The sequence below is a fragment of the Artibeus jamaicensis genome, unplaced genomic scaffold, assembly GCF_021234435.1.
Source record: "Artibeus jamaicensis isolate MK-2021 breed Jamaican fruit bat unplaced genomic scaffold, CSHL_Jam_final contig_477, whole genome shotgun sequence".
Lineage (NCBI taxonomy): Eukaryota > Metazoa > Chordata > Mammalia > Chiroptera > Phyllostomidae > Artibeus > Artibeus jamaicensis.
In genome coordinates, this window is record NW_026521854.1 from 9,223,768 (window position 1) to 9,251,212 (window position 27,445).

The 27,445-nt window shown below is 40.2% G+C and overlaps 1 protein-coding gene and 1 pseudogene across 1 annotated transcript; both read right to left on the reverse strand.

Annotated features, from left to right (window-relative positions):
- Positions 1 to 2,631: 2,631 nt before the first annotated feature.
- On the reverse strand, positions 2,632 to 7,148 carry LOC128627853 (olfactory receptor 7A10-like). The gene is made up of 2 exons (XM_053668059.1): positions 7,075 to 7,148; positions 2,632 to 3,607 (listed from the first exon to the last, which is right to left on the reverse strand). The coding sequence occupies exons 1-2, from the start codon at positions 7,146 to 7,148 to the stop codon at positions 2,632 to 2,634; spliced, it is 1,050 nt and encodes a 349-aa protein (XP_053524034.1).
- An 8,775-nt stretch (positions 7,149 to 15,923) lies between these two features.
- Positions 15,924 to 19,931, reverse strand: LOC128627858 (olfactory receptor 7A10-like; annotated as a pseudogene).
- Positions 19,932 to 27,445: the final 7,514 nt, after the last annotated feature.

Consider the following 27,445-nt stretch of genomic DNA (forward strand, 5'->3'; position numbering starts at 1 on the left):
CTGTTACTGAACTGCCCCTGCACAAGTGGCTTCACCTGCCCAGATGCAATTGGGGAAATTGCGTGTGTCAGGTGACCTCTGGGTTCTTGACTGTCCTGGGAAAGCTTTCAAGGACAAATCGGGGTGACAATAAAGCAGGTTTTATTCATGTAGAGAAAAAGAAAGAGACCCAGGCAAGGGGGCCCCGGGAAAGAAAAGTGTGAACCAGAGTGGATGAGGGCTAACGGGAGAGTGAGTTTGTGCACACAGTCTGTTAGTTCTTGCAGCTTTATACGCATCCAAGGTGGGAGAGAGGTTTCTCCAAACTTTGGGGCGCCAAATACTGACTCTGCCTTCTGTTTGGGAGAGGGCCTTGTTCCTAAAATGGTCTTCTGGAAGTTTCATGACCTTTGTCCCCATATTCTCCCCTTCTACATGTGGTATCAGTTTTCATTATAATGATGGTATATTGAGCTTTGGGGTGGATATAGTCAATTTTTCCTCCACTTGGAAATGATCTGGTTCTAGTCAGTTTTTGTTATTGACTTCCACACCTACCAGAGTGGTTTCCCTGCCATAAATTCATTTCTTTGTGATTATGACAGAATGGGGGGATAAGTGGGCTTTGGTGAGAGGATGTCTGTTCCTAGTTCTTCATTCCACCTGTTGGGTTTTCCATAAATCCTTTCTATACTGCCTCATATCCAAATAGAAACCACTGGGAGACACCCAAGGTCTGTCCCGAAAACTTTCAGCCTTGTTAATATAATGAGAAATGTTTGTGCAACATCAATGTAACCTGGAAGCCAAGGAAGTGGACTGAAATGCACATGTGTCAACAATGATGACTTCACTGTACTACTCAGTGGGGGCAGTAGATACTGTTGAGTGAGCATTTGTACTGTGTGGCTGTCAATTTCAAAATGACTAAGATAGTAGAGCAATGAATCTGCATCAAAATTTGCTCTAATCTTGAATATTACTCCATGGAAACTATTTGGATGATTCAGAAAACTGCAGCTGTGGGCATCTGGTGATTAGCAGATTCATTGTGACAACCCACTCTCTCATGCATCACATCTCATGCAGAATTTTGTGGCAAAACATCAAATTACCCAGGCAACTCAGCCTACCTACAACCCAGATTTGGTGCCCTGTGACTTCTGGCTTTTCCTAAAACTCAAATCATCTTTGAAGGAAAGAGGTTTCAGACCATTGACAAGATTCAGGGAAATACAACAAGGCGGCTGATGACACTTTAGAGAACTGTGTGAGGTCCCAAGGTGCCTACTTTGAAGAGAATTAAGGTGTTATTGTCTTATGTACAATGTTTCTTGTATCTTGTATCTTCTTCAATAAATATCTCTATTTTTTATGTTATATGGATTAATACCTTCTGGACAGATTGTAAAAATATTGTCATGTTTTTACAATTTAAATAATCAGTTTTTTCCAGGTACTATGGTAGGTTTTCTAGACATAGAGCCTAATAAGACAATAAAACTGTGAGATTGGTCATAAAACACAAGAACATGTTTCCAGTGTAAATGCTTGACATTACACTTTAAATAATATTTTGTTATTTATTTTTAGACAGAGGGGAAGGGAAGGAGAAAGAGAGGGAGGGAAAAATCAATGTGTGGTTGCCTCTCGCATGCCCCTTGCTGGAGACCTGGCCCACAACCCAGGCATATGCCATGACTGGGAATTGATCCAGCGACCCTTTGGTTCACAGGCCAGCACTCAATCCATTAAGCCATACCAGCCAGAGTGACATTACACTTTTGATGTATGAAGCATCAGTTTAAAAGGCATCCATGTCAAATAATCCTACTGCCAGCTGTGTGATAAGGCTGCTAGGGAAGTACCCAAGCCTCCCCACCCAACTCAATCTGTCTGTCTCTCTCTCCATCCTCTTCCTTGCCCCCCATTGAGAGACTTTCTGTGGCCCTCAAGATGCTGTGACCCTCCAGGATCCATGAGAAATAAACTTTTTGTTTTCACAGTTCCCTGATGGTTGTTGCAATTATAATAAGGAGAACAAGAGGCCATCCAGCCACAACCTTGACTGGTCTGAGGAACAAGTAGCAGGACTCATCACCAGTGCCCAGGCTTCCTATCCTATAGCATCACTGTCAATAGGCTGAACTTACAGGAAGCAATGATCAAGTCTTTATCCTCAGGAAGAGCTGCTAAGGTACTGATGTACAAAGAATGAGGGACACAAAAGTTAAAATTGAGGTTTCAGATCTTCCTGGAATGAAAGTATATAAATGGTGTGGGTAACAAAATGAATTTATTTCACATGGTAATACAACTTATGACCATTGTATCTATAAAACAAGAACAACTTACAATAATGTGTGTCATTTCAGAAGATATGATTCTTAAGAGATCCATGTTGCCATGAAATAAACTGTAATTTGCAAAGAGTTCTGATCCAGGTGGAAAATACTATGTTGAGCTTAGAATAAAGAGAAAGGGAAAAAGTGTCTGGTATAAAGCTTAATACAATGGTAACTTAAATTATATGGAGAACTTGAACTCAAAGAAATGAAAATTACAACAAAGTAAAAAAGGAGGAAATTTTCAAACTAAAGTGTGATTAAAGAAATCTTTCCTGTGTTTCCTCTTAGAGCCAAGAAAGCAAGGTCACATTTTCTGATTCAGGATGATGGTTCCTATTTTACCTGACATCCCAAAGAATCTTTTGAGAGCCCCCTTTATGTCTCTGTTTCTGAGACTGTAGATGAAGGGGTTCAGCATGGGTGTAACCACAGTGTACATCACAGAGGCTGTTGCAGTGGAGTGTGAGCTGTGGGTACCAGCAGAGCTGAGATACACTCCTAGGCTTGTACCATAAAATAAGGAGACAACTGAGAGGTGAGATGCACAGGTGGAAAATGCTTTATACTTCCCCTGAGCTGATTGGATTGCCCATATGGAAGACACTATCTTAGAGTAAGAGTAGAGGATTCCAGCCAGAGGACCACAACCTAGTAGCACAGTTACAAAATATATCACCATGTTATTAAGAAAAGTATCAGAACAGGCAAGTTGGGTCACCTGATTGACTTCACAAAAAAAGTGGGGGATTTCCAAGCCTGGGCAGAAGGACAGCCTCAACACCATCAAGCATTGTAACAGGGAATTCAGGGCACTTATGATCCAGGACACCAGAACCATCCGTCCACAGAGCCCGGGGTTCATGATGACTGTGTAATGCAGAGGATGACAGATGGCCACAAACCTATCATAAGCCATTATGGTCAGGAGGAAGTTATCCAACCCAACAAAGAGTATGAAAAAATACATCTGAGTGATGCATCCTTCATAGGTGATGGCTTTGCTCTGTGTCTGGATGTTCAGTAGCATCTTTGGGATAGTAGTGGAGGTGAAACCAATATCTACCAAGGACAGGTTGGAGAGGAAGAAGTACATGGGCGTGTGGAGGTGGGAGTCTGAGCTGACAGCCAGGATGATGAGCAGGTTTCCCAATACAGTGATCAGGTACATGAAGAGGAACAGCCCAAATAGGATGAGCTGCAGTTCTGGTGCCTCTGATAGTCCCAGGAGAACAAATTTTGTCTCTCTTGTAAGGTTCCCTGCTGCCATGAGTTGGAGGTGACTTTCAAGAAGGAGAAAGAGAACAAGAGTAATTTTCTTTCTTTCTTTTTTTCATTTTCTGCAATAACTTTATTGATTTGGATATTTTGAGTATTTTAGCTATCTCCTCATGATGTAACATTGATTTTTTTCAATTAATGTGTCAATTTGATCACTATCAACTTTGACTGGTCTACCTGACCATGGAGCACCATCCAGGAAGAAATCTCCAGCACGAAACTTGGCAATTGTTTATTTTGGATTTCAGCTGTTTCTTTTACCATTTTTGAAGTAATAAAGGATAATATGCTGAAAATGTTGCATATTTCTTTCTTCTTCAATATTAAAATGACTACACAAAAATTCACCAGTTTTTATTTTTTAAATGCACACTGATATGACAGCTAATGCAATCTAACAAAATTGTTTTGACTGAAATTAAAGACAACTAAGTCCTACTAGAACCACCTAATGAGAGTAATTTTCATATAAGCCAGTGTTACTCAAATAGTGTTAATGCTACTATTTATATTTTGCAGTCAAAAAATACATTTCATCTTTTATGACAGATCTGTTCTGCTTTTGGAGTTTTCTGTGTCATCTCAGAGGAGGAATTTTTGTCCCAAACTCCTTTTTTGTAAGGTATGAAGAATACTAATTTTTATAAAATTGTTCTTCAATTATAGTTGCCTCCATTTTCATCCCACCATGGACCCTCTGCCCCACCCTTCTTTTCCTCCTATCTCCAAACCTACTCCCTTTGACTTTGTCTATGTGTCCTTCATACATGTTCCTTGATGGCCCTCCCCCTATTATTTTTCTCCCAACTCTTCTCTGGTTACTGTGAGTTTTTTTAAATTTCAATATCTCTGGCTGTGTTTTGCTTTTTTTTTTGTTTTGTGGATTAGGTTCCAATTATAGGTGAGACATTATGGTATTTGTCTTTCATCGCCTAGCTCATTTCACTTAGTATAATGCTCTCTAGTTCCATCCATACTGTGGGGAAGGGTAGGAGCTCCTTCCTTCTTTCTGCGGCCTAATGTTTCACAATTTTAATGAGAAATATATCATGTATTTCAGGAATACAAATTGATATTGACCATGTTTTGGGGACTGTCTTCACTGTGTGTGGAGGGTTCTGAAGAACACAAGTCCCTACAAGCCTATATTGGGGAAAGAATATGAAATCAAATAATAGAAATAAATATAACAACAGATGGTGACAAATCCTATGAAGAAAACAAAAGCATGTCTAAATTAGAAAGTGAGTAGGCCATCCAGTCTCATGGGTTTTTAGGCAAGATAGGCCAACAAGGTGTGTTTGAGCACAGAACTCAAGGAAGAGAGAGATGGAGATCAAGCTTATGTGGGCAAGTATGTGCCCAGCAGAGGGAATGGCCAGTACCCAGTCCTCATGGAGGAGCTGCAGGGATGTGGTGATTTGCTCAAAGATAACACCAGAGCATGTGATGGAGCATAGTTATAATTATTTCAGGTTGCTTCTAGGCAGTGGATTTCCACCAGAAATCATTTTTCCTCTAGCAATGCCTGTAGGAATACCACTAAACACCTACAATTCACAAATATACACTCACAAATATCCCCCAAATCATTATCCCTCTCCAAATGACAATGGTAAAAGGTGACAGAACCTAGCAGTTCTGCAGTTTCAAATGCATATAGATTCCCAGGATTCTAGTTCAAATGTGGAGTGTAGTTCAGCAGGTCCTTCGGGCTCAGAGAAGCTGTGTTTCTGACAAGCACGCAGGTAGTGCTGACACTGCAGGTGCTGATCAGTGAACTGCTCTCTGGGAAGAAAGGCTGTGGTTCTGTGTTAGACTCCATTGCAGTCACTCATTCCTGTCATCCAAATATTGTTTCTGCATGGGGTTTTGAAGGAAATGGGTATTCACTCATTTCAGAAGTTATGATTGAATGTGTGCTTCCTTTATGTAAGGGCCCTTGACTTATACAGAATACACATCTGAAAATCGACTTTTAGCAGGCAGGGTTTGGATCTCTGTAAGATGTATACATACTATTCCCCAGTACATTTGAATACATTATTTTTTAAAGCAAGGGATGGATGAGGGTAGCTGAAGGAACAGGGCTGCTTAATCAGCTGATTTAAGATAGGTGAGCCCAGATCATCTGAGAGGACTAAGGTCAGCATAGTGCTTTCTTAGAAGCAGAGGGAGACCAGGAGAAAGGGCAACACCGCTGGCTTTGATGAAGGAGGAAGGGCTCTGTGCCAAATAATGCAGGTGGTCAGAATACAAACAGGGATTGAGGAGAAAACAGATACTCCCCTGAGGCTCTAGGAGGAGCCCAGCCCTGCAGACACCCTGAGATTAGCCAGTGAGACTCCAGCCAGGCTCTGACATCTAGAACTGTATTGGCATCTCTGTGCTCACTGAGAACAACTGGTGTGGGAGCACTTCCTAGCAGTCTTGGCAGTCTAATAGTCAGTCATCCAGTGACATGTGATGGAGGGGTTGAATTTAAGTCTCTGCATTCATTAGCTTTCTCAGGTAGGCATATTACTTTGAAAATGCAAGGAAACTAGAAAAGAAATTTTGAAATGCTTGGAGATATTCTATCCCATTAGGTGGGACAGCAGTCTTCATGGCATAAATGTAAAGTAAAGGCTGTGAATTAGGACACATTGGTGTCATTAAGATTCAAGGTACAATGTGTGACCTTAGTTTCTTCAACACTGAATTGTTGAAACTTGTTACTCAGTACACTATACTCTTCAAGTAGAAGTTGGTCAATCCTCCATTTATATTTCCCAAGAGCATGACAGAATTTCTCATGGGAAGCATAGAGATATGACCACTGCAGGAACAGGCTAAGTGTGGGACAGGAATTTCTACTGTTTTAATATAGAAAGTAAAAGGGCACAAAATCTCAAAATATTGCAGCCTTACCAGTAATGAGATAAAACTAGTTAATATTCCCCTTTAGATTTATCAAATAACTTTCTCATGTGAATACTCAGCATGAGAGAAGATACTGCAATGTCTGCCTCACTGGTCTGGATCTTTTCAATGAATACACAACATGCTCAAAGGCACCCTGGCTTAGAATTTTATTACTCACACTCTCACTTCACTGTACTGCTCTCCACACCTAAGGCTCCATTTCATTTCTGAAGACAGCAAAACTCTCTGAGAAGTGTTTCCATTTTTCTGCAACTATTTCCTGCATCTCAGTCATTGTGCAGCGAGTTCCCACTTGACTCCCAGTCCCATTGCCTAATTGTCAGCTATGGCCCAGGAGTGCAGATTCAAACAGGTGCATCCTTATTAATATATTAAGTAAATTAAGTATAAATTAGTTGTTTAACCAGGAAAACAGAGATATCTGGTCTCAGGGCTAAGCTGATTAGGTTTTCAGTGCCTGAGGTAAAAGTTCTCAGGTTCCATTCTCTCTGACCCTTTCCTCATGTACCTACCAGTCTCTCAGACTCCTCTGTTTGAAAGTCAGAATTGGTTCCTGGTGGATGGATGATGGAGACTGCAGCTCTGTCTCACACAAAACAGCAGGAAGGAGTGAAGCATGAGTTCCTGAGCCAGACTTAGGAATCACAGCCACAACCATGTTTGTCTAGCAACATTGTGCAAACTGAGAAACAGCAGGAGTGGGGGAGATATTTACAGCTCTCTGAATATCTGCTTGTCAGGCACATTTCCCTCGGGTTTTCTAACATCTAAGTACACAATTTCCCTCTGGGACTCTGGAATAAATAGAAAAATTTATCATAATGATTCTCAGATCTCAAGAGACCAGGTTGGAAGTCAGGTGGATTTAGATTTTATGAGTCCTTGCTTTGGATCTCACCTGCTTTCATGAGGTCTCACCACCTACTTACTACCTTATTCCAACACTGAGTTAAGATTTTCTCCACAGTCTAAGACTATGGAACCCATCAGGACCAGATCATTTTGATCCTTAAAGCACTGAATTTTGGTGGGGACCCAAGCCTGATGTCTCCAGAGCATTGTTATTCACCTTCAAAATGGGGGTGGAAGGCTCTGTTCTTCTGATATGCAGTCCTGACCACACGCTTCCTTCCTGACCCATTTGTCAAAATAATTATAAATTTCTTTTTTTTACTTGTTATTATCTTTTATTACAGATGTCACAGGGTTGTGTTCTGACTGTAGTTTTTAAAAAATTTTTATTTAGTTATTTTCCAAGTAAAGTTTTCTGTTTATTTCTCCCATCCCAGCCCACCCCTCCCCCATGCACCCCACCTCCCTCCCATTTCCACCCCCCTTAGTTATTGTCCCTGTGCCCTTTATACTTGTCGTCTAAATCCCTCCCCTTTTTCCCCCTTACATTCTCTCCCCTCTCCCCTCTGGTCGCTGTCCTCTTGTTATCTATTTCAGTGTCTTTTTTTTTTTCTGCTTGCTTGTTTGTTTTGTTGTTTAGCTTCCTGTTAAAGGTGAGATCATATGATATTTGTCTTTCAAAACCTGGCCTATTTCACTCAGCATAATACTTTCCAGTTCCATCCATGTTGTTGCAAAGGGTAGTAGCTCCTTCTTTCTCTCTGCTGCATAGAATTCCATTGTGTATATGTACCACAATTTTTTGATCCATTCATTTACTGATGGGCACCTAGGTTGCTTTCAACTCTTGGCTATTGTAAATTGTGCTGCTATGAACATTGTGGTGCATAGGTTCTTTGAAATTGATGTTTTAGGATTCTTAGGATATAACCCCAGCAGTGGAATTGCTGGGTCAAAAGGCAGGTCGATTTTTATTTTTCTGAGAAAATTCCATACTGTTTTCCATAATGGTTGCACCAGTCTGCAATCCCACCAACAGTGAACTAAGGACCACTTTTCCAGTGTGGGAAACTTCTTATCTCATCTTCCATTTTAATTGAGAGCCTTGCTGAATAGAGTAGTGTAGGTTTCAGGCCTCTGGTTTTCATTACTTGGAATACTTCTTGACATTCCCTTCTGGCTTATAGTGTTTCTATTGAGGAGTCAGCTGCTAGTCTTATTGGGCCTCCCTTGTATGTTACTTCCTGTTTTTCCCTTGCTGCCTTTCAGATTCTGTCCTTGTCATTGAGTTGTGCCATTGTACATATGATGTGTCTTGGAAGGGGCATCTTTGGGTTCCTCTTGACAGGGACTGTCTGTATTTCCTGGATTTGTGTGATTTTTTTTCTCTAATCAAATTAGGGATATTTTCTACTATTGTTTTTTCAAAAAGGTTTTCTATTCTTTGTGTCTCCTCTTCTCCTTCTCTTTCCATGTTATACTGATATTATTATGTGTCATGTTGTTCTGCATTTCTCTTAAACCTTCTTCATTCTTTCTGAGTCTCTTTTCATTTTTCTTGCTCTTTCTGCATGTTTTTTTTCTACCTTGTCCTCCAGCTCATTGATCTGTTTCTCTGCTTCACCTTGCCTGCTTTTGATTCCTTCTACTGTGTCCTTCAATTCAGAAATTGTATTCTTCATTTCCTCTTGGCTCCTGTGGATAGTTTGTATGTTCTTTTTCATGTTGATATAGTTTTCAGTGAGTTCATTGTAGTTTTGCTGTAGTTTTTGGCAATTCTCTGTGAGCTCATTGAGATTCCTGATAACCAGTGCTTTGAACTCAGTATCTGATTGTTTACTTGCCTGTATTTTATTTAACATTCTTTTTTAAAATTATATTTTATTGATTATGTTATTATAGTTGCCCCATTTTCCCCCTTCACTCTCCACCCCTTTCACTCCCTCTCCAATCCATCTTCCCCCTCTTTACTTCAAGTCCATGTGTCACACTTATAAATTCTTTAGCTTATACATTTCCCATACAATTCTCGCCCTCCCCTTTTTATTTTCTACCTACCATCTATGCTACTTATTATGTGTACCTTTTCCCTCTTTCTTCTCCTTTCACACTGTTATTGATAACCCTCCATGTGATCTCCATTTCTGTGATTCTATTTCTGTTCTAGTTGTTTTCTTAGTTTGTTTTTATTTTAGGTGTGGTTGTTAATAATTATGAGTTTGCTGTCATTTTACTGTAGAAGTTTTTTATCTTCTTTTTCCTAGATGTTTCTTTAACATTTCATAGAATAAGGGCTGGGTGATTATGAACTCCTTTAACTTGACCTTATCTGAGTAGCAGTTTATCTCCCCTTCCATTCTAAATGAAAGCTTTGCTGGACAGAGCAATCTTGGTTGTAGGTCTTTGAATTTCATGACTTGGAATACTTCTTTCCACCCCTTCTGGCCTGTAAGGTCTCTTTTAAGAAATCAGTTGACAGTCTGATGGGAACTTTGATGGGAACTGCCTCCTTTTCTCTGGCTGCTGCTAGGATTCTCTCCTTTGTTTTAATCTTCATGAATGTAATTTTGATGTGCCTTGGTTTGTTCCTTTTGGGTCCAATTTCTTTGGAACTCTCTGAGCTTTCTGGACTTCCAGGAAGTCTATTTTCTTTGCCAGATTGGGGAAATTCTTATTATTTGTTCAAATAGCTTTTCTACTTGTTACTCTTCCTCTTCCCCTTCTGGTATCCCTACAATTCAGAAGTCAGAATGTTTAACGATGTCCTGGAGGTTTCTAAGCCTTTCCTCATTTTTTTGAATTCTTGTTTCTTCATTCTTTTCTGATTGGATATTTCTTTCTTCCTTCTGGTCCACTCCATTGATTTGAGTCCCAGTTTCCTTCCCATCACTGTTGGTTTTCTGTACATTTTCCTTTATTTCACTTAGTGTACCCTTCATTTTTTTCATCTAATTTGCAACCAAATTCAACCAATTCTGTGATCATCCTGATCACCAGTGCTTTGAACTGTGCATCTAATAGGTTAGCTATCTCTTCCTTGGTTATTTATATTTTTTTCTGGAACTTTGATCTGTTCTTTCATTTGGGCCATTTTCTTCTGTCTTGGCATGCTTGTTACATAGTAAGGAGTGGAGCCATAGGTGTTTGCCAGGGCAGGGCTGCCCTTCTCCCTGTGTTGTGACACTGTATTTGGGGGAGAGTTCTGAGAGGGAACAATACCACTTGCTTAGCCTTCTGCTGATTTTTAGTCACTTCCCCTGCTACCAACAATCAACTTGGTCTCTCCTGGTGCTGATTCCCAGTGGGTGGGCTTGTGTATGTTTTAGAACCCTGCGAGTCACTCCAACAAACTCTCCTGTGAGGCTGAGAGTTTCTCCCACTGCCCCCTCCAGCCCCACAGGTATTTTCAGTCAGAGGCTTGGAAGCTTTATTTCCATGTGCTATAGCGCTGGGTTGTGCCATCTGTCTTGCTCTCTAGTTGTTTCATCCAGTTTCTGCAAGTGAATATTAAACCACTCAGTCTTCAAGCCCTTGCCTCATCCAAGTCCTCCAGGCTCCACCTTGCCCCAAGTCCTCTCCACTGGGCAGCCCATCTCTGCCCCTCCTACCAGTCTGGATGAATGTTTCTTCTTTAACTTCTTGGTTGCTGGACTTCATATAGTTCATTTTTCTGTCAGTTCTGGTTGTGTTTTGTTTTTGAATTTATTGTTGTCTTTCTTTTGTTGTTTGAAGAGGCACAGTGTGTCTACCTACACCTCCATCAAAGGGGACTTATTTTTATAGTCTAAGTCATACATTATTAAAACATTTCCAAAAAATAAGAACAGTAGAATACTTAGAGTGCCCTCTTTGAGGGACTATTTTCAGCCTGAAAAGGTCATTAATAGGATGCACCTTTTCAACCAGAAGGGCATCACCAAGTATTACATGCCTTGTGTTTTTTCACATACATACATAGTTATAATAAAATGTAATTCATAAAGTAGCATGGTAAGAGATGAACAACAATAACTAAAATTAAAATAAAATATTTATGATGGAATACTGTAATAAGTTATGTGAATGGCTTTGGGCCATTATTAAGTAAAATAAGTGTGACTTGAATACAAGCACTGTGATAGCACAACAGTCAATTTGATCACTGAGACTGCTAGTAAGTGACAAACCGGCAGGGAGTGACTACAGCCTAGAGACAACAGACAAAGAGATGGTTCACGTCCTGGGCAGAATCGAGTTGGATGGCACAAGATCTAATCACACTAGTCAGAATGGAGCATGATTTAAAACTCAGGAATTGTTTATTTGTGGAATTTACTATTTAATATCTTTGGGCCATGGTTGACCACAGGTAACTAAACCCATGAATAGTGAAACTGCAGAAGAGGGGGACCAGTGCATTGAGGATTTGCGATCATCCCCTTATGGAGATCCTTGTTGGTGTGAGTGTGTGGCTTTCTCTAGCCACTTTGGATGTCACAGAGAATGGGAGTAATTGGCTTTTTAAAAAATGCTCTACAAAACCATACCTAGTTAATGCATGTAATTTTATGAGTTTGGACATAGGTAAACACCTGTGATACCATCACCACTATCAAGGTAGTAGACACAGCCAACATCTCCTAAATTTGCCTTGAGTTCCTTTGTTGGTGGTAAAATGTTAAAGATGAGATCCACCCTCTCAACAAATTTTGCAGTGTATGATACCATAGTGTTAACCACAGTGCACAGCAGATCTCTAGAACTTGCACAGAATCACGGATGAATCTGAGAAGCACAATGTAGAGAGTGACAGCTGAGATCCCACATGGCTCAGGACAACTCTTCACCACACCATTTCATTTGTTAATAAGGACTTGTGTTAAACCATTTTATTTTATAATGGCTTGTTATGTGGCATTAGGTAGCCAATATAGTAATCCATGTGAACAGAATTGAGGGCAATTATAATAATCTGCTACTTCTTATTTTTAAAAGACTTTATTTATTTATGTTTTAGAGGGAGGGAAAGAGAGGGAGAAAGGGAAACATCAATGTAGAGGAGAAACATCAATTGCTTGCCCCTCATATGTGCCCTGATCAGGGACCAAACCTGTAGCTCAGACATGTGCCCTGACTGGGAATTGAACTAGCATCACTTGGCTTTGCAGAGGTGCCCAACCACTGAGCCACATCAGTTGGGGTGTCTGCTGCTTCTATTTTTGGCACTTATTCTGATATTTTAACATCATTTCAGATGAGTCTATTGTTTAAATTAATTTCAGATAACTCAATTAAAAGTGACTACAGTGAGGTTCCTTTCTAGATACCTAGCAGACCTTGCAAGGACATGCATGCTTGTAAATTAAAACTGGTGACCCTGACTCTGAATAGACAGTAATTTAAATTTTCTTATGATTTATTTCTGATCATGTAAACTGAGGAAATTCTTTTGTTTATAATGAATGATATTGTTCATTCGTACCCCTAGGTATTTATAATGAAATTTATAAAAAGATGAGATATTTTATTTAGGGTGATGGAAAAGTCATATTTGTAGTATCACTGAAGTTCTTTAATTTTAATTTTTAAAAGATTTTATTTATTTACTTTTTAGAGAGAAGGGGAAGGGAAAGAGAAAGAATGGGAGATAAACACTGATGGGTTGTCTCTTGCATTCCCCCTACTGGGGACATGGCAAGCAACCAAGGCATATGACCTGACCAGAAATCCAACTGATAACCTTTCAGTTCACAGGCCCACACTCAATCCACTGAGCCACACCAGCCAGAGTATCATCACTGAAGGTTTTATAGCATAAAAAGTAAGATAATTCCATGAGAAAGCATGACACCTGCTAACCAACCCTTTACTGCAATGACTTCCCTCACACCAACACGGGTATTCATACCTTATTAAGTAAAGGTACAGCCTGAAAAGAAATTTAATGTATAGTAATATAAAGTATAATTTAACATTTGCTCTGTCAGAATCAAAGTGTTTGCTATATTTGTTTATTCAAATTTCTGTTTCTATGTAGATGCCACTTGGAGACACATCTTTGACAAGCAGGTTTTTCCAGTGACTATGATAGACAATGAGGACATAGAGCTGAAGAAGACCATAGCATTCAAACAAACAAACAAACAAACAAACAAACAAAAATAAAACCCAATGTGTTATAAAACACACTAGTATGTTAAAGTCCACGTTAGCAAGAATAGCAGTTAAAGTGTTAATAACAAAAGGAGACTTCCGCCAAGATGGAGGCATAGGTGGACGTGCCGTGCCTTCTCGCACAACCAAGATTAGAGAAAACTAAATATTAGCAACAGAAAACATAGCCAGAACACGGAAAATTAAACTTTTCGGAAGTCCGTTAACAACAAATTCTTCAGCCTGACCGGTAAGGGGCGAAACCAGCGGCTGGCAGAGCAGGGTTGCACAGGAGGACTCGGCCAGACAGACTCAGGCCCGCGGAATCCAGGCGCAGGGTCAGACCTAGTGAGCGACAGAGCGAGCTACCAGGCGAGCGACCTCGGGGGAGACAGCGGGGAGCGGGGCTGCGGGTTGACTGAGGTCACGCATTTGTGCGTGGGTGGACAGGCGAGGGAGTGGGCGGTTGGACCGGGCCGGCAGGTCCCCACGGCAAGCGGCAGTGGAGGGCGCCGCCATTTCCCTGCTCTGACCCCACCTCCACACACAGCGTCATAACCCAGCAACTCTGAGTGGCCCGGCCCAGGTGAACCACCTAAGGCACTGCTCCTCCGCACCCAGCTATGAGAAGCGGCAGAGGGGGTCACCATTTCCCCGCTCTGGCCACGCCCCCACATACAGCATCACAACCCAGTGACCTAGGAATCCAAGGCGCCGCTTCTCACACTTAAAGGGCCCGAACAGACCAAGAATGGCGCAGGAGGATCTCAGAGCCCCAGAGCCAATAGATCTAAGTGATGAAGAAATAGCAAAACTCACAGACGCACAGTTTAAAACATTGGTGATCAGGATCCTCACAGAACTGGTTGATTATAGCCACAAATTAGACAAATATATGAAGGTGAAACTAATTGAAATGAGTGGAATTGCACAGGACACCAACAGCAATGAAAAGGAAACTGGGACTCAAATCAATGGAGTGGACCAGAAGAAAGCAAATAATGGCCAAACAGAAAAGAGAGAAGAAGCAAGAATTCAAAAAAATGAGGAGAGTCTTAGGAACCTCCAGGACATCTTTAAACGCTCCAACATCCAAATTATAGGGGTACCAGAAGGGGGAAAGGCACAGCCACCAGTGGAAAACTTCTTTGAACAAATAATAAAGGAGAATTTCCCCAATCTGGCAAAGGTAATAGACTTCCAGGAAATCCAGGAAGCTCAGAGAGTCCCAAAGAAGTTGGGCCCAAGAAGGAACACACCAAGGCACATCGTAATTACATTAGCTAAGATTAAAATGAAGGAGAGAATCCTAGAAGCAGCAAGAGCTAAGGGGACAGTCACCTACAAAGGAGTCCCCATCAGACTGTCAGCAGATTTCTCAAAAGAGACCTTACAGGCAAGAAGGGGCTGGAAAGAGGTATTCCAAGTCATGAAATCTAAAGACCTACAACCAAGATTGCTCTATCCAGCAAAGCTTTCATTTATAATGGAAGGACAGATAAAGTGCTTCTCAGATAAGATCAAATTCAAGGAGTTCATCATCACCAAGCCCTTATTATATGAAATGTTAAAGGGACTTATCTAAGAAAAAGAAGTTAAAGAAACATGAACAGTGAAAGGACAACAAACTCACAGTTATTAACAACCACACCTAAAACAAAAGCAAACTAAAAGGACAGCTAGATCAGGAGTGGAAACATAGAAATGAAGATCTCAAGGAGGGTTAGCAACAGGGGAGTGGGAGGAGGAGAAGGGGGGAGAAGGTACAGAAAATAAGTAGCATAGACAGTAGATAGAAAATAGATGGGGGAGCAAGAATAATATAGAACCTAAAGAACTTGAGACACATGGACATAAACTAAAGAGGGGTAATGGTGGGGATGGGGGGTAGGGTGGAGGGGAATGAAGGGGGAATAGAACAACTGTAACAGCATAATCAATAAAAAATTAAAAAAAATAACAAAAGGAATGACAGACACAAAAGTAAAAACTGTGGTCTCAGATTATCCTCATTTGAAAATTATAGAAATGGCCCAGTTGCCAAGCTTAGCTTTTTCCATTGGAGTGGTAAAACTTATGGCTATTTTATTAGTAAAACTAAGGAATTATTACATGGGTGATATTTTTCATTTTAAAAGAAATTACTCTTTAGCAATCCAAGCAGTTTCATGAGATAAATGAAAATTTCCAAAAATTTCATATCCAAGATTGGGAAATAAATTTGGGAAAACAGGAAGAAAACAATTGATATCAAGGAAAACTATCAGATATCAGAAGAAGAAATTTAAAGAAAGGAGTTAATTAAATTGAAAAATTGAATAAAACTTCCAATAAATAAAAAAAAGAAGCAATTTGTGTTTCCACAACCTGATTAAAGAACTGCATATTTTGACTACAAGGCTTTGAGTCCTATAATAATGGGGACTTCATCAGCCCCAGGACAATTGTCCCTTGCTTACCCACCATCCAAAAGAATCTTTTCAGAGCCCCCCTTATGTCTTCATTCCTGAGGCTATAGATGAAGAAGTTCAGCATGGGTGTGACCACAGTGTACATTACTGAGGCTGTTGCACTTGACTGTGAGCTGTGGGTACCAGCAGAGCTGAGATACACACCTAGGCTTGTACCATAAAATAAGGAGACAACTGAGAGGTGAGATGCACAGGTGGAAAATGCTTTATACTTCCCCTGAGCTGCTGGGAATGCTCGTATGCAGGACACGATGTTAGAGTAAGAGTAAAGGATCTCAGCCAGGGGACCACCAGCCAGTAGCACAGTTACAAAATACATCACGTTTTCAACAAAGGTGTCAGAACAGGCGAGTTGGATCATCTGATTGAATTCACAGAAAAAGTGGGGGATTTCCAAAGCTGTACAGAAGGACAGTCTCAAAACCATTAAGCACTGCAACAAGGAATTCAACACACTGATGATCCAGGACACCAGGACCAGCAGTCCACAGAGCCGGGGGTTCATGATGACCATGTAATGGAGGGGGTGGCAGATGGCGACAAAGAGGTCATAAGCCATCACAGTCAGGAGGAATATATCCAACCCCACAAAGAGTATGAAAAAATACATCTGCGTGATGCAGCCTGCATAGGTGATAGTTTTGCTCTGTGTCTGGATGTTCAGCAGCATCTTTGGGATTGTGGTGGAGGTGAAACAGATGTCTACCAAGGACAGGTTGGAAAGGAAGAAGTACATGGGGGTGTGGAGGTTGGAATCTGAGCTGACAGCTAGGATGATGAGCAGGTTTCCCAGCAGAGTGATCAGGTACATGGAGAGGAACAGCCCAAATAGGATGGGCTGCAGTTCTGGTTCTTCTGATAGTCCCAGGAGAAGAAATTCTGATTCTCTTGTAATGTTTTCTGCTGCCATGAGGTGGAGCTGACTTTCAAGGAGAAAGAGAACAGGAGTAATTTTCATACACACCTGCATTATTCACACAGCTCTAATGCTGAAATTCATATTTTGCTGTCAAGAAATTAATTTCATATTTTGGGACAGATATGTTGTGTTCTAGGAATTTTTTTAATGTCATGTCAGAGTATGAATTTTTGTTCCCATCTGTTTTTCTCCTATGGTGTCTGGTATACTACAGTTTTAATTAGAAATACTTCATGTATTTCAGGAATACAAATTCAGTGCTGACCATGTTTTCGTCACTGTCTGGGCTGTGACTGGAGATGTAGAAGAACGCAGGTCCCTACACATCAATACTGGGGAAAGAATATGGAAGCAAATAATAGAAAAAAATTTAACAGTACAGATGTTAACAGATTCTGTGGAGAACATAAAAGCAGGTCTAAAGGAGAAAGTTACTGGGCTGTTGTATTTTTCATGGGTTTTTAGGCAAGATTTGCCAACAAGGTGATATTTGAGCCCAGAACTCAGGGGAGGAAGAAAAGGAGATGAAGCTTATGTGGGCAAGTATGTGCCCAGCAGAGGGAATTGTCAATATCAAGGCCCTAGAAAAAAGCTGCAGGGATTTAATGATTTATTCCAAGTTGATATCTGAGTATGTGGTGGACCTTGGTTATAATTTATTCAGGTTACTTTTAGTCAATGAGTCTCAACCAGAATGATTTTGCCCCCATGCTATCTGGCAATGCTTGAAGGGATATTGCTAAACACCTACAATTCACAAGAAAGTACCTTCACCTGGACCCCACCCTCCCCAATTATTTTCCAGCCTTCAAAGTCAACAGTGAGAAGGTGAGAAAACCTGTTCTACAGAAAGAAGCACTTTAATCAACTTCAGTATGCCTATGAGCCAACAAGGATCCTACCAGGAATGCAGAATTTGATTGAGCAGGTCCTATTGTGCTCAGAGACTCTGCCTTTCTGTCAACCTCCCAGATGGTGGTGAGGCTGCAGATCCTGGTCTGTGGACCACTCTCTGTGCAGCAAGCCTGTGGTTTTGTGTTAAAGTCAGGTATAGTGTGTTAGGTCTCATGACCCAAATAGTGTTTTTACCTGTAGTTTTGAAGTAGTGGTGTATTCACTTCCTCCAGAGACTGTAAATTCTGAATCCTGAGACAAAATTTCAAAGCACTTCTGAAAACAACTTTGTAGTGAGTAGAATAAAGGCCTCCAAAAATGTTCAAATCCTAATCCCCAGTACCTTGGAATAAAATTTTTTTCCATAGCAAGGGGGGCTGAGGTCAGCAGATGGAACATGGCTGCTAATCAGCTCACTTAAAAAAAAGATTTTATTTATTTACCTTTAGAGGGGAAGGGAGGGAAAAAAAGAGCAAGAGAAACATCAATGTGTGGTTGCTTTTCCTGTGCCTCCTACTGGGGCCCAGTTGCAACCTGGGCTTGTACCCTGACTGGGAATTGAACCAATGACCCTTTGCCTCACAGGCTGGCACTCAATCCACTGAGCCATACCAGCCAGGGCTAATCAGCTGACTTTAAGGTAGAAGATGATCAGGATCATCCAGGGGCACTAAGGTCAGCACAGTGGTCCCCTAGATGCAGAGAGGGAGACCAGGAGAAAATTTGACACTGCTGGCTTTGATGAAAGTGGAAAGGCCCAGAGCCAAGGAATTCCAGTGGTCAGAATACAAAGTGAAGATAAGGAGAAAACAGATTCTTTTCTGAGCCTCTAGGAGGAATTCAGTCCTGCAGGCACCTTGAGATTAGCCAGTGAGCCATCCCAGGCTTCTGATATCTGGACTTGTTCTAGCACATAATTGTTTCTTTTAAACAGCTACTGTGGGCATGTTTTACAGCAGCAATAGAATCTAACAGTAAACTGTCCTGGTGGAACTGAGTTTCAGCTTCTCAATTTGTTCATCAGTTTGCTTAGGTAAGGGCATTTTATGTTGCAAACCCACATGAAATAGAAAAGATATTTTAAATTGATTTTCATACTAGCCACCCCAAGAGCTGGTACAAGGAAGTTCTCATTGCATAAATGTAAACATGAAAAACTATGATGGCTTTGTGTTAGGAAGATTTAAAGTACAAAGTGTGACCTTAAATGATCCATCACTTAATTGTAAAAAATTTGTTTCTCAGCACCATGTGCTCATTGCCTAGAATTTGGTTAGTCCTCAATTTATATTCCCCAAGTGCATGACAGAATTTCTCAATTACAAAATAGAATAATGTCCACTTGGGGAAAAGTCTGAGTGTGGGATAGAAATTCTTATTAACTATTCCAATAGAGAAAGTAACTGAGTAACAAACTCTAAAGTATATGCAGCCTCACCAGATATGAAATCATTTAAATCAAATTATTTAGTGTCCCTTTTTAGACTTATTAAATATTTCTTACATGAATGTGCAGCATGAGAGAAGATACTACAATGTCTGTCTCATTAACTGCTGCTGCAAGGTGCTGTTTACCTCCACTGGATGGATCTTTTCAATGAACACACAACTTGCTCAAATGCACTGTGTCCTAGATATCTATTATAAACACTCACTTCCCTGCACTACTCTCCACCCCTAATACTTTATTACTTCTCCCTGAATAAGACCATTCCTCAGGAATGTTTTCATTTCACTGCAAATTTTGTACATCTCAGTCATTCTCAAGTGTCTTCCAAGTGGACTTCCATTCACATCACTTAAGTGTCAAACATGGTCCCTCTGTTGCAGACTCAAACAGCATTGTTAATGTATTCAATAAATTATTATAAATCGATTACTTGACCAAGAATACAAACATGGTGATCTCTGATATTGGGGCTGGGCTGATTAGGTTTGCAGTGCCTCAGGTAAAATTTCTCAGGTACCACTTTCTCTGACCCTTTCCTGATGTACCTACCAGGCTCTCAAACTGCTCTGGATGGGTTTTCTGAAAGGAAGATCTTTGCCTGCCAGTCAGAATTGCCCCCTAGATGGCGGATGGTGGAGATTAAAGTTTCGTCTCACTGAAGGCAGCAGGAAGGAGTGAAGCATCAGTTCCTGAGCCAGACTTAGGAATTGCAGTGACAACCATGTCCTGTACACCAAGGTTGCAAAAGCTCAGAGACTGTGCAGGGGAGAGATTTGCAGCTCTCTCTATATCTGCATGTCGGGCACATTTCTCTTGTGTTATTCCATTCTCTGAGCATGTGGCTTCCCTCTGGGCCTCAAGAATTAACAGAAAGAAATTTTTAAAATGATTCTTTGATCTCAGGAAACCAGGTTGGAGGTTAATTGAATTTAGTTTTTATGACTCTGTCTTGGATCTCACCTGCTTCCCAGAGGTCTAATTCCTATTACCTTATCCAAACCCTGACTTAGCATTTCCTCCAATGTCTGAGACTAAGGATCTCATCAGAAACAGGTTCCTTTCACCCTTACAGCACTAATTTGTTGTGGGGACACAGCCCTGATGTCTGCAGAACATTGCTATCCCCCTTCAGTGACCAACGAAGCTGGGTTCCTTTGACATGCAGTCCTGACCACCACACTCTTTTCCACACTCTGACACATTTGTCAAAGTAATTAGGGATTTTGTACACATTTAATAAATTAGTAGCTGTCATTAAGTACATATTATAAAATATCTGTTAATTATAAGAGATATGTTTCGATAGTTTAATGCCATGTTAACTGAACTTAGTAACTTACAGATTTTGTCTAATTTAATTTTTTCAAAAGCTCATTCTATAAGGTATTACTATTATGAACTTCATTCCCATTTTCAGAAATAGGCCTTTAAGGGGTTTATAGTTTGCTCAAAGTTATGAACTAACTGAGAGATGAGCCTTGTCAGGGTGTTTCAAGTTTTGAAACTCTGGGTCAGTGGTTTGATTTTGCCCCTAGAGATATTTGGCAATGTGTGGAGGGAGGCTATTCAGCTCCTACAATATCCAAAAGAAATCATTATCCCAGACCTATTGTCAACATGACAAGGTGACAAAGCCTATTGTAGATCACCACTCCTCCAACTTCAAGATGCATATAAGTCCCTCAGGCTTATAATTCAAATGCAGGTCATGGTGGGCCCAGAGGTCCTTTGAATGAAATGAGTTCCCACGCAGTGTCAGTGCTGCAGGTGCTGGTCTGCAGACCATACTTCGTGGTAAGGTTGAACCTGTGTTAGAGTCGGGTATAAGTAGTTTTAGGTCTTCAGGACCAAAAAATCATTTTGCATGTAATTTTGAATGTAGAGTGCATATTCACTCATTCTGAAGCTGTTATAAATTCATTGTTTAATTATTTTATATAAGGATTCATGAATCACATCATGTAATATACTTCTGAAAAATACCTCATTTGATTCATTTAAATAAAGGCCTTTGTGTGACATCATGGAATATATTATTGAAAAAAGTTTTTTTGTAGTAGGCAGGAGAACCTCGAAAGACATCTACATCATAGTCACCAGAAACTTGTAATATGTAACTTTTCATTGCAAGGGAGAATCAAAGTAGTACATGGAATAGTTTGGCTAATTGACTAATTTTAACACAAGATGTGAAGGTTGGTGTGCTTGAAGTTGTTCCAGAGGTTCCTTGTGCTATCCTTATTTTTTGGGATTTTTCTTTTTCCTAGGTGCTCTGATTGGGTGTTTTTTCTTCCTTATATTTCAAGTCACTGATTTGATTCTCTATTTCACCAACACTAATGTTGATTTTCAATCATCCTTTATTTCAGTTAGTGATTCTTCACTTCTGACTGCATCTTTTTTTAAGCTGTTGAGGTCCTAAGTTCATTGAGCATTCTTATACACAGTGTCTTCAACTCTGCATCTAGTAGATGTTTGTATCCACTTTGTTGAGTTCTTTTTCTGGAGTTTTTTTTTCTGTTCTTTCATCTGGGCCTTGTTTCTTTGCTTTGTACCAAGGAATGCAGGGCACTTATTTCACAGATATACAACAAACATTTAAAAAATTCATATGGAACCATAAATGATCCTGAAAAACTCCAGAAATTTTGAGAAAGAAGAACAAAGGGGGAGGGATCACAATACCTGACATCAAAATATTACAAGGTCGTGGTAATCAGAACAATCTGGTACTGGCATAAGAAGAGACCCATAGGTCAATGGAACAGCATTGAGACCTGATAAAGAAACCAATGTCTCTATGGTCAATTAACATTTGATGAAGCAGGCAGAAGCATAAAATGGAGTAAAAATTGCTGATGTTTTCTTTAGCTGTGCAGAAGCTTTTTAATTTGATATGGTCCCATTTGTTTATTCTTTCCTTTTATTCCTTGCTCTGGGGAAATATTGGTGAAAATATAGCTGCATGAAATATCTCAAATTTTCCTCCCTATATTCTCCTTTAGGACTGTTATGGTGTCACAACTTTTTAATAAAGATTTTATTATTTTTTTCTTTTAGAGACAGGAAGGACAGGAGAAAGTGAGGAAGAGTAACATCAATGTGTGGTTGCCTTTCACACATCCCCACTGGGGACCTGTCCTGTAACACAGGCATGTGCCTTGACTGGAAATCCAACCAGCAACCTATTGGTTTGCAGTCTGGTGTTTAATTCACTGAGCCACACCAGCCAGGGCTGTGGTGTTACAAGTTATATTTAAGGATTTTATTTCATTTATTTTTAGTTTATTTTTGTGTATGGTATTAGTTTGTGGTAGCATTTCATTTGTTTGCATGTAGCTGTGCAGATCTCCCAACACCATTTGTTGAAGAAACTACTTTTATTCCATTTTATGATCTCGCCACCTTTGTTGAAGATATTTTTAATTTTTTTATTGATTATGCTGTTACATTAGTTGTTCTATTCCTCCCCTTCATTCCCCTCCACCCTACCCCCCATCCCCACCATTACCCCTCTTTAGTTTATGACCATGTATCTCAAGTTCTTTAGATTCTATATTTCCCATGCTATTCTTGCCCCCCCATCTATTTTCTATCTACTGTCTATGCTACTTATTTTCTGTACCTTCTCCCCCCTTCTCCTCCCCACTCCCCTGTTGCTAACCCTCCTTGAGATCTTCATTTCTATGTTTCCACTCCTGATCTAGCTGTCCTTTTAGTTTGCTTTTGTTTTAGGTGTGGTTGTTAATAACTGTGAGTTTGTTGTCCTTTCACTGTTCATGTTTCTTTAACTTCTTTTTCTTAGATAAGTCCCTTTAACATTTCATATAATAAGGGCTTGGTGATGATGAACTCCTTGAATTTGATCTTATCTGAGAGGCACTTTATCTGTCCTTGCATTCTAAATGAAAGTTTTGCTGGATAGAGCAATCTTGGTTGTAGGTCTTTGGATTTCATGACTTGGAATACCTCTTTCCAGCCCCTTCTTGCCTGTAAGGTCTCTTTTGAGAAATCTGCTGACAGTCTGATGGGAACTCCTTTGTAGGTGACTGTCCCCTTAGCTCTTGCTGCTTCTAGGATTCTCTCCTTCATTTTAATCTTGGCTAATGTAATTATGATGTGCCTTGGTGTGTTCCTTCTTGGGTCCAACTTCTTTGGGACTCTCTGAGCTTCCTGGATTTCCTGGAAGTCTATTTCCTTTGCCATATTGGGGAAATTCTCCTTTATTATTTGTTCAAAGAAGTTTTCCACTAGTGGCTGTTCCTTTCCCCCTTCTGGTACCCCTATAATTCGGATGTTGGAGTGTTTAAAGATGTCCTGGAGGTTCCTAAGACTCTCCTTATTTCTTTGAATTCTTTCTTCTTGACTCTTTTCTGTTTGGCCATTATTTGCTTTCTTCTGGTCCACTCCATTGATTTGAGTCCCAGTTTCCTCTTCATTGCTGTTGGTGTCCTGTGCAATTCCATTCATTTCAATTAGTTTCACCTTCATATATTTGTCTAATTTGTGGCTATAATCAACCAGTTCTGTGAGGATCCTGATCACCAGTGTTTTAAACTGTGTGCCTGAGAGTTTTGCTATTTCTTCATCACTTAGATTTATAGGCTCTGGGGCTTTGAGTTCTTCTTGAGCCATTTTTGGTCTGTTCATGCCCATTAAGTATGAGGAGGGGAGCCTTGGACTCCCAGGTTGCTGGGTTGTGACTCTGTATGTGGGGGCGTAGTCAGAGCGGGAAAATGGCGGCCCCCTCTGCTGTTTTGTGCTGCTGGGTGAGGAGCAGAGCCTTAGATGGTTCACCAGGGCCGGGTCACTTAAGTCGCTGGGTTATGATGCTGTATGTGGAGGCGGGATCACAGCGAGGAAATGGCAGCGCCCTATGCTGCCACTTGCCACTGGGGCCTGCTGGGTCCTGTCAAATCGCCCACTCCTTTGCTTGTCTATCCATGCATGGATGCGAGACCACAGTCAACCCGCAGCCCTGCTGCATTGCTGTTTCCCCGTGGTCGCTCGCTGAATTGCCCACCAGGTCCAACCCTGCGCCTGGATTCCGCACGCCTGACTCCGTCTGACGGAGTTTTCTTGTGCAACCCTGCTCCTCCAGCTGCTGGTTTCATCCCTCTTACCGGTCAGGCTGAAGAATTTGTTGTTATCAGACTCTGAAAAGTTCAATTTTCTGTGTTCTGGCTGTGTTTTCTGTTTCTAATATTTAGTTGTCTCTAAACTTGGTTTTGTGAGGAAGCATGGCGCCTCCACCTATGCCTCCATCTTGGCGGAAGTCTCTTCATTTACGTTTAAGGTTATTATTATTTTTAATTTTTTAAATTTTTCTCATTTTTTTATTTAGTTATTTTTTAAGTACAGTTTTTTGTCTATTTCTCCCATCCAAGCCCCCCTGTACCGCGCTCCCCACCTCCCCTCCACCCAACCAGCCCTCGTCCCTGCGTCCCTCACATTTGTTCCCCCAAATTACTCCCCCCTTCCCCCTTAAATTTCCTTTCCTCTCCCCTCTGGTCACTGTCCCCCTGTTCTCTATTTCAGTGTCTTTGTTTTTATTCTGCTTGCTTGTTTATTTTGTTGTTTAGCTTCCTGTTAAAGGTGAGATCATATGGTATTTGTCTTTCAACACCTGGCCTATTTCACTCAGCATAATGCTTTCCAGTTCCATCCTGCTGTTGCAAAGGGTAGTAGCTCCTTCTTTCTCTCTGCTGCATAGAATTCCATGGTGTATATGTACCACAATTTTTTGATCCATTCGTTTACTGATGGGCACCTAGGTTGCTTCCAACTCTTGGCTATTGTAAATTGTGCTGCTATGAACATTGTGGTGCATAGGTTCTTTGAAATTGATGTTTTAGGATTCTTAGGATATAATCCTAGCAGTGGAATTGCTGGGTCAAAAGGCAGGTCGATTTTTATTTTTCTGAGAAAATTCCATACTGTTTTCCATAATGGTTGTACCAGTCTGCAGTCCCACCAACAGTGAACTAAGGACGCCTTTTCTCCACAACCTCTCCAACATTTGTTGTTTGTTGCTTTATTTATGATAGCCATCCTGACCGGTGTAAAGTGGTATCTCATTGTGGTTTTAATTTGCATCTCTCTGATAGCTAATGATATTGAGCATCTCTTCATGTGTCTCTGAATGTTCTGTATGTCCTCCTTGGAGAAGTGTCGGTTCAAGTCCTTTTCCCATTTTTTAATTGGGTTCGATGTCTTCTTAGAGTGGAGTCGTGTAAGTTCTTTGTATATTTTGGAGATTAAACCTTTGTCTGAGGTATTATTGGCAAATATATTTTTCCATACAGTTGGTTGTATTGCTAATTTAATACTGTTTTCCTTAGCCACGCAGAAGCTTTTTATTTTGATGAGATCCCATTTGTTTATTCTTTCCTTTATATTCCTTGCTCTAGGGGACATATCAGTAAAAATGTTGCTGTGTGAAATATCTGAGATTTTCTTGCCGATGTTTTCCTCTAGAACTTTAATAGTGTCATGGCTTATATTTAAGTCTTTTATCCACTTTGAATTTGTTTTGGTATATGGTGTAAGTTGGTGCTCAAGTTTCATTTTTTTGCATGTAGCTGTCCAGTTCTCCCAACACCATTTGTTGAAGAGGCTATCTTTACTCCATTTTATGTTATTGCCCCCTTTGTCAAATATTAATTGACTGTAGAGAGTTGGGTTTATTTCTGGGCTCTCTGTTCTGTTCCACTGGTCTATGTGTCTGTTTTTATGCCAGTATTAGGCTGTTTGATTACAGTGGCCTTGTAATACAGTTTGATATCAGGTATTGTAATCCCTCCTACTTTGTTCTTCTTTCTCAAAAGTGCAGCTGCTATTCGGGCTTGTTTATGATTCCATATAAATTTTTGAAGTGTTTGTTCTATGTCTGTCAAATATGCCATTGGTACTTTAATAGGTATTGCATTGAATCTGTATATTGCTTTGGGTAGTATGGACATTTTGATGATATTAATTCTTCCAACCCATGAACACGGTATATGTTTCCATTTGTTTGTGTCTTCCTTGATTTCTTACTTCAGGGCTGTGTAGTTTTCTGCATACAGGTCTTTTACCTCTTTGGTTAGGTTTATTCCCAGATATTTTATTTTTCTTTTTGCTAAATCGAATGGGAGTTTTTCCTTAATTTCTGCTTCTGCCGATTCATTGTTAGTATACAAAAATGCCTGAGATTTCTGGATATTGACTTTGTATCCTGCTGTTTTGCCAAATTCATTAATTAGTTCGAGCAGTTTTTTAGTAGAGTCTATAGGATTTTCCATGTACACTATCATGTCATCTGCAAACAGTGACACTTTTGTTTCCTCCTTTCCTATTTGAATGCCTTTTATTTCCTTTTCTTGCCTAATCGCTGTGGCCAAAACTTCCAAAACTATATTGAATAGAAGTGGTGAAAGTGGACATCCTTGTCTTGTTCCTGATCTTAGTGGAAAAGCTTTTAATTTTTGCCCATTGAGTATGATGCTGGCTGTAGATCTCTCATATATGGCCTTTATTATATTGAGGAATGCTCCCTCTATTCCCACTTTGCTGAGTGTTTTTATCGTAACTGGGTGTTGTACCTTATCAAAAGCTTTTTCCTCATGTATTGATATGATCATGTGGTTTTTGTCTTTGCTTTTGTTTATGTGATGTATTACATTTACTGATTTGCGAATGTTGAACCATCCTTTCATCCCTGGGATGAATCCCAGTTGGTCATGATGTATGATCTTTTTGATATATTGTTGGATGGGACTTGCTAATATTTTGTTGAGGATTTTAGCATCTATGTTCATCAGCGATATTGGTCTGAAGTTTTCTTTCTTTGTTGTGTCTCTATCTGGTTTTGGAATTAGGATGATGCTGGCTTCATAAAAAGAATTTGGGAGTTTTCCATCCTTCTGGATTTTTTGGAATAGTCTGTGAAGAAGAGGGGCTAGTTCTTCCTTAAATGCTTTGTAGTATTCTCCTGTGAAACCATCTGGTCCAGGGCTTTTGTGTGATGGCAGTTTTTTGATTACTGCTTCAATTTCTTTTGCTGTTATTGGTGTGCTCAGATTTTCTGTTTCTTTTTCATTAAGTTTTGGAAGATTATATTTTTCTAGAAATGTGTCCATTTCCCCTAGGTTTTCAAATTTCTTGGTGTACAGTTCTTCATAGTAATTTCTAACAATCCCTTCTATTTCTGTGGTAT

Coding starts and splice junctions, on each gene's coding strand:
- LOC128627853 (XM_053668059.1), bottom strand. CDS start 7,148: ATGCTTCACTCCTTCCTGCTGTTTTGTGTGAGACAGAGCTGCAGTCTC. Junction 3,608..7,074: donor CCATCCACCAGGAACCAATT/CTGACTTTCAAA, acceptor CCTTCTTGAAAG/TCACCTCCAACTCATGGCAG.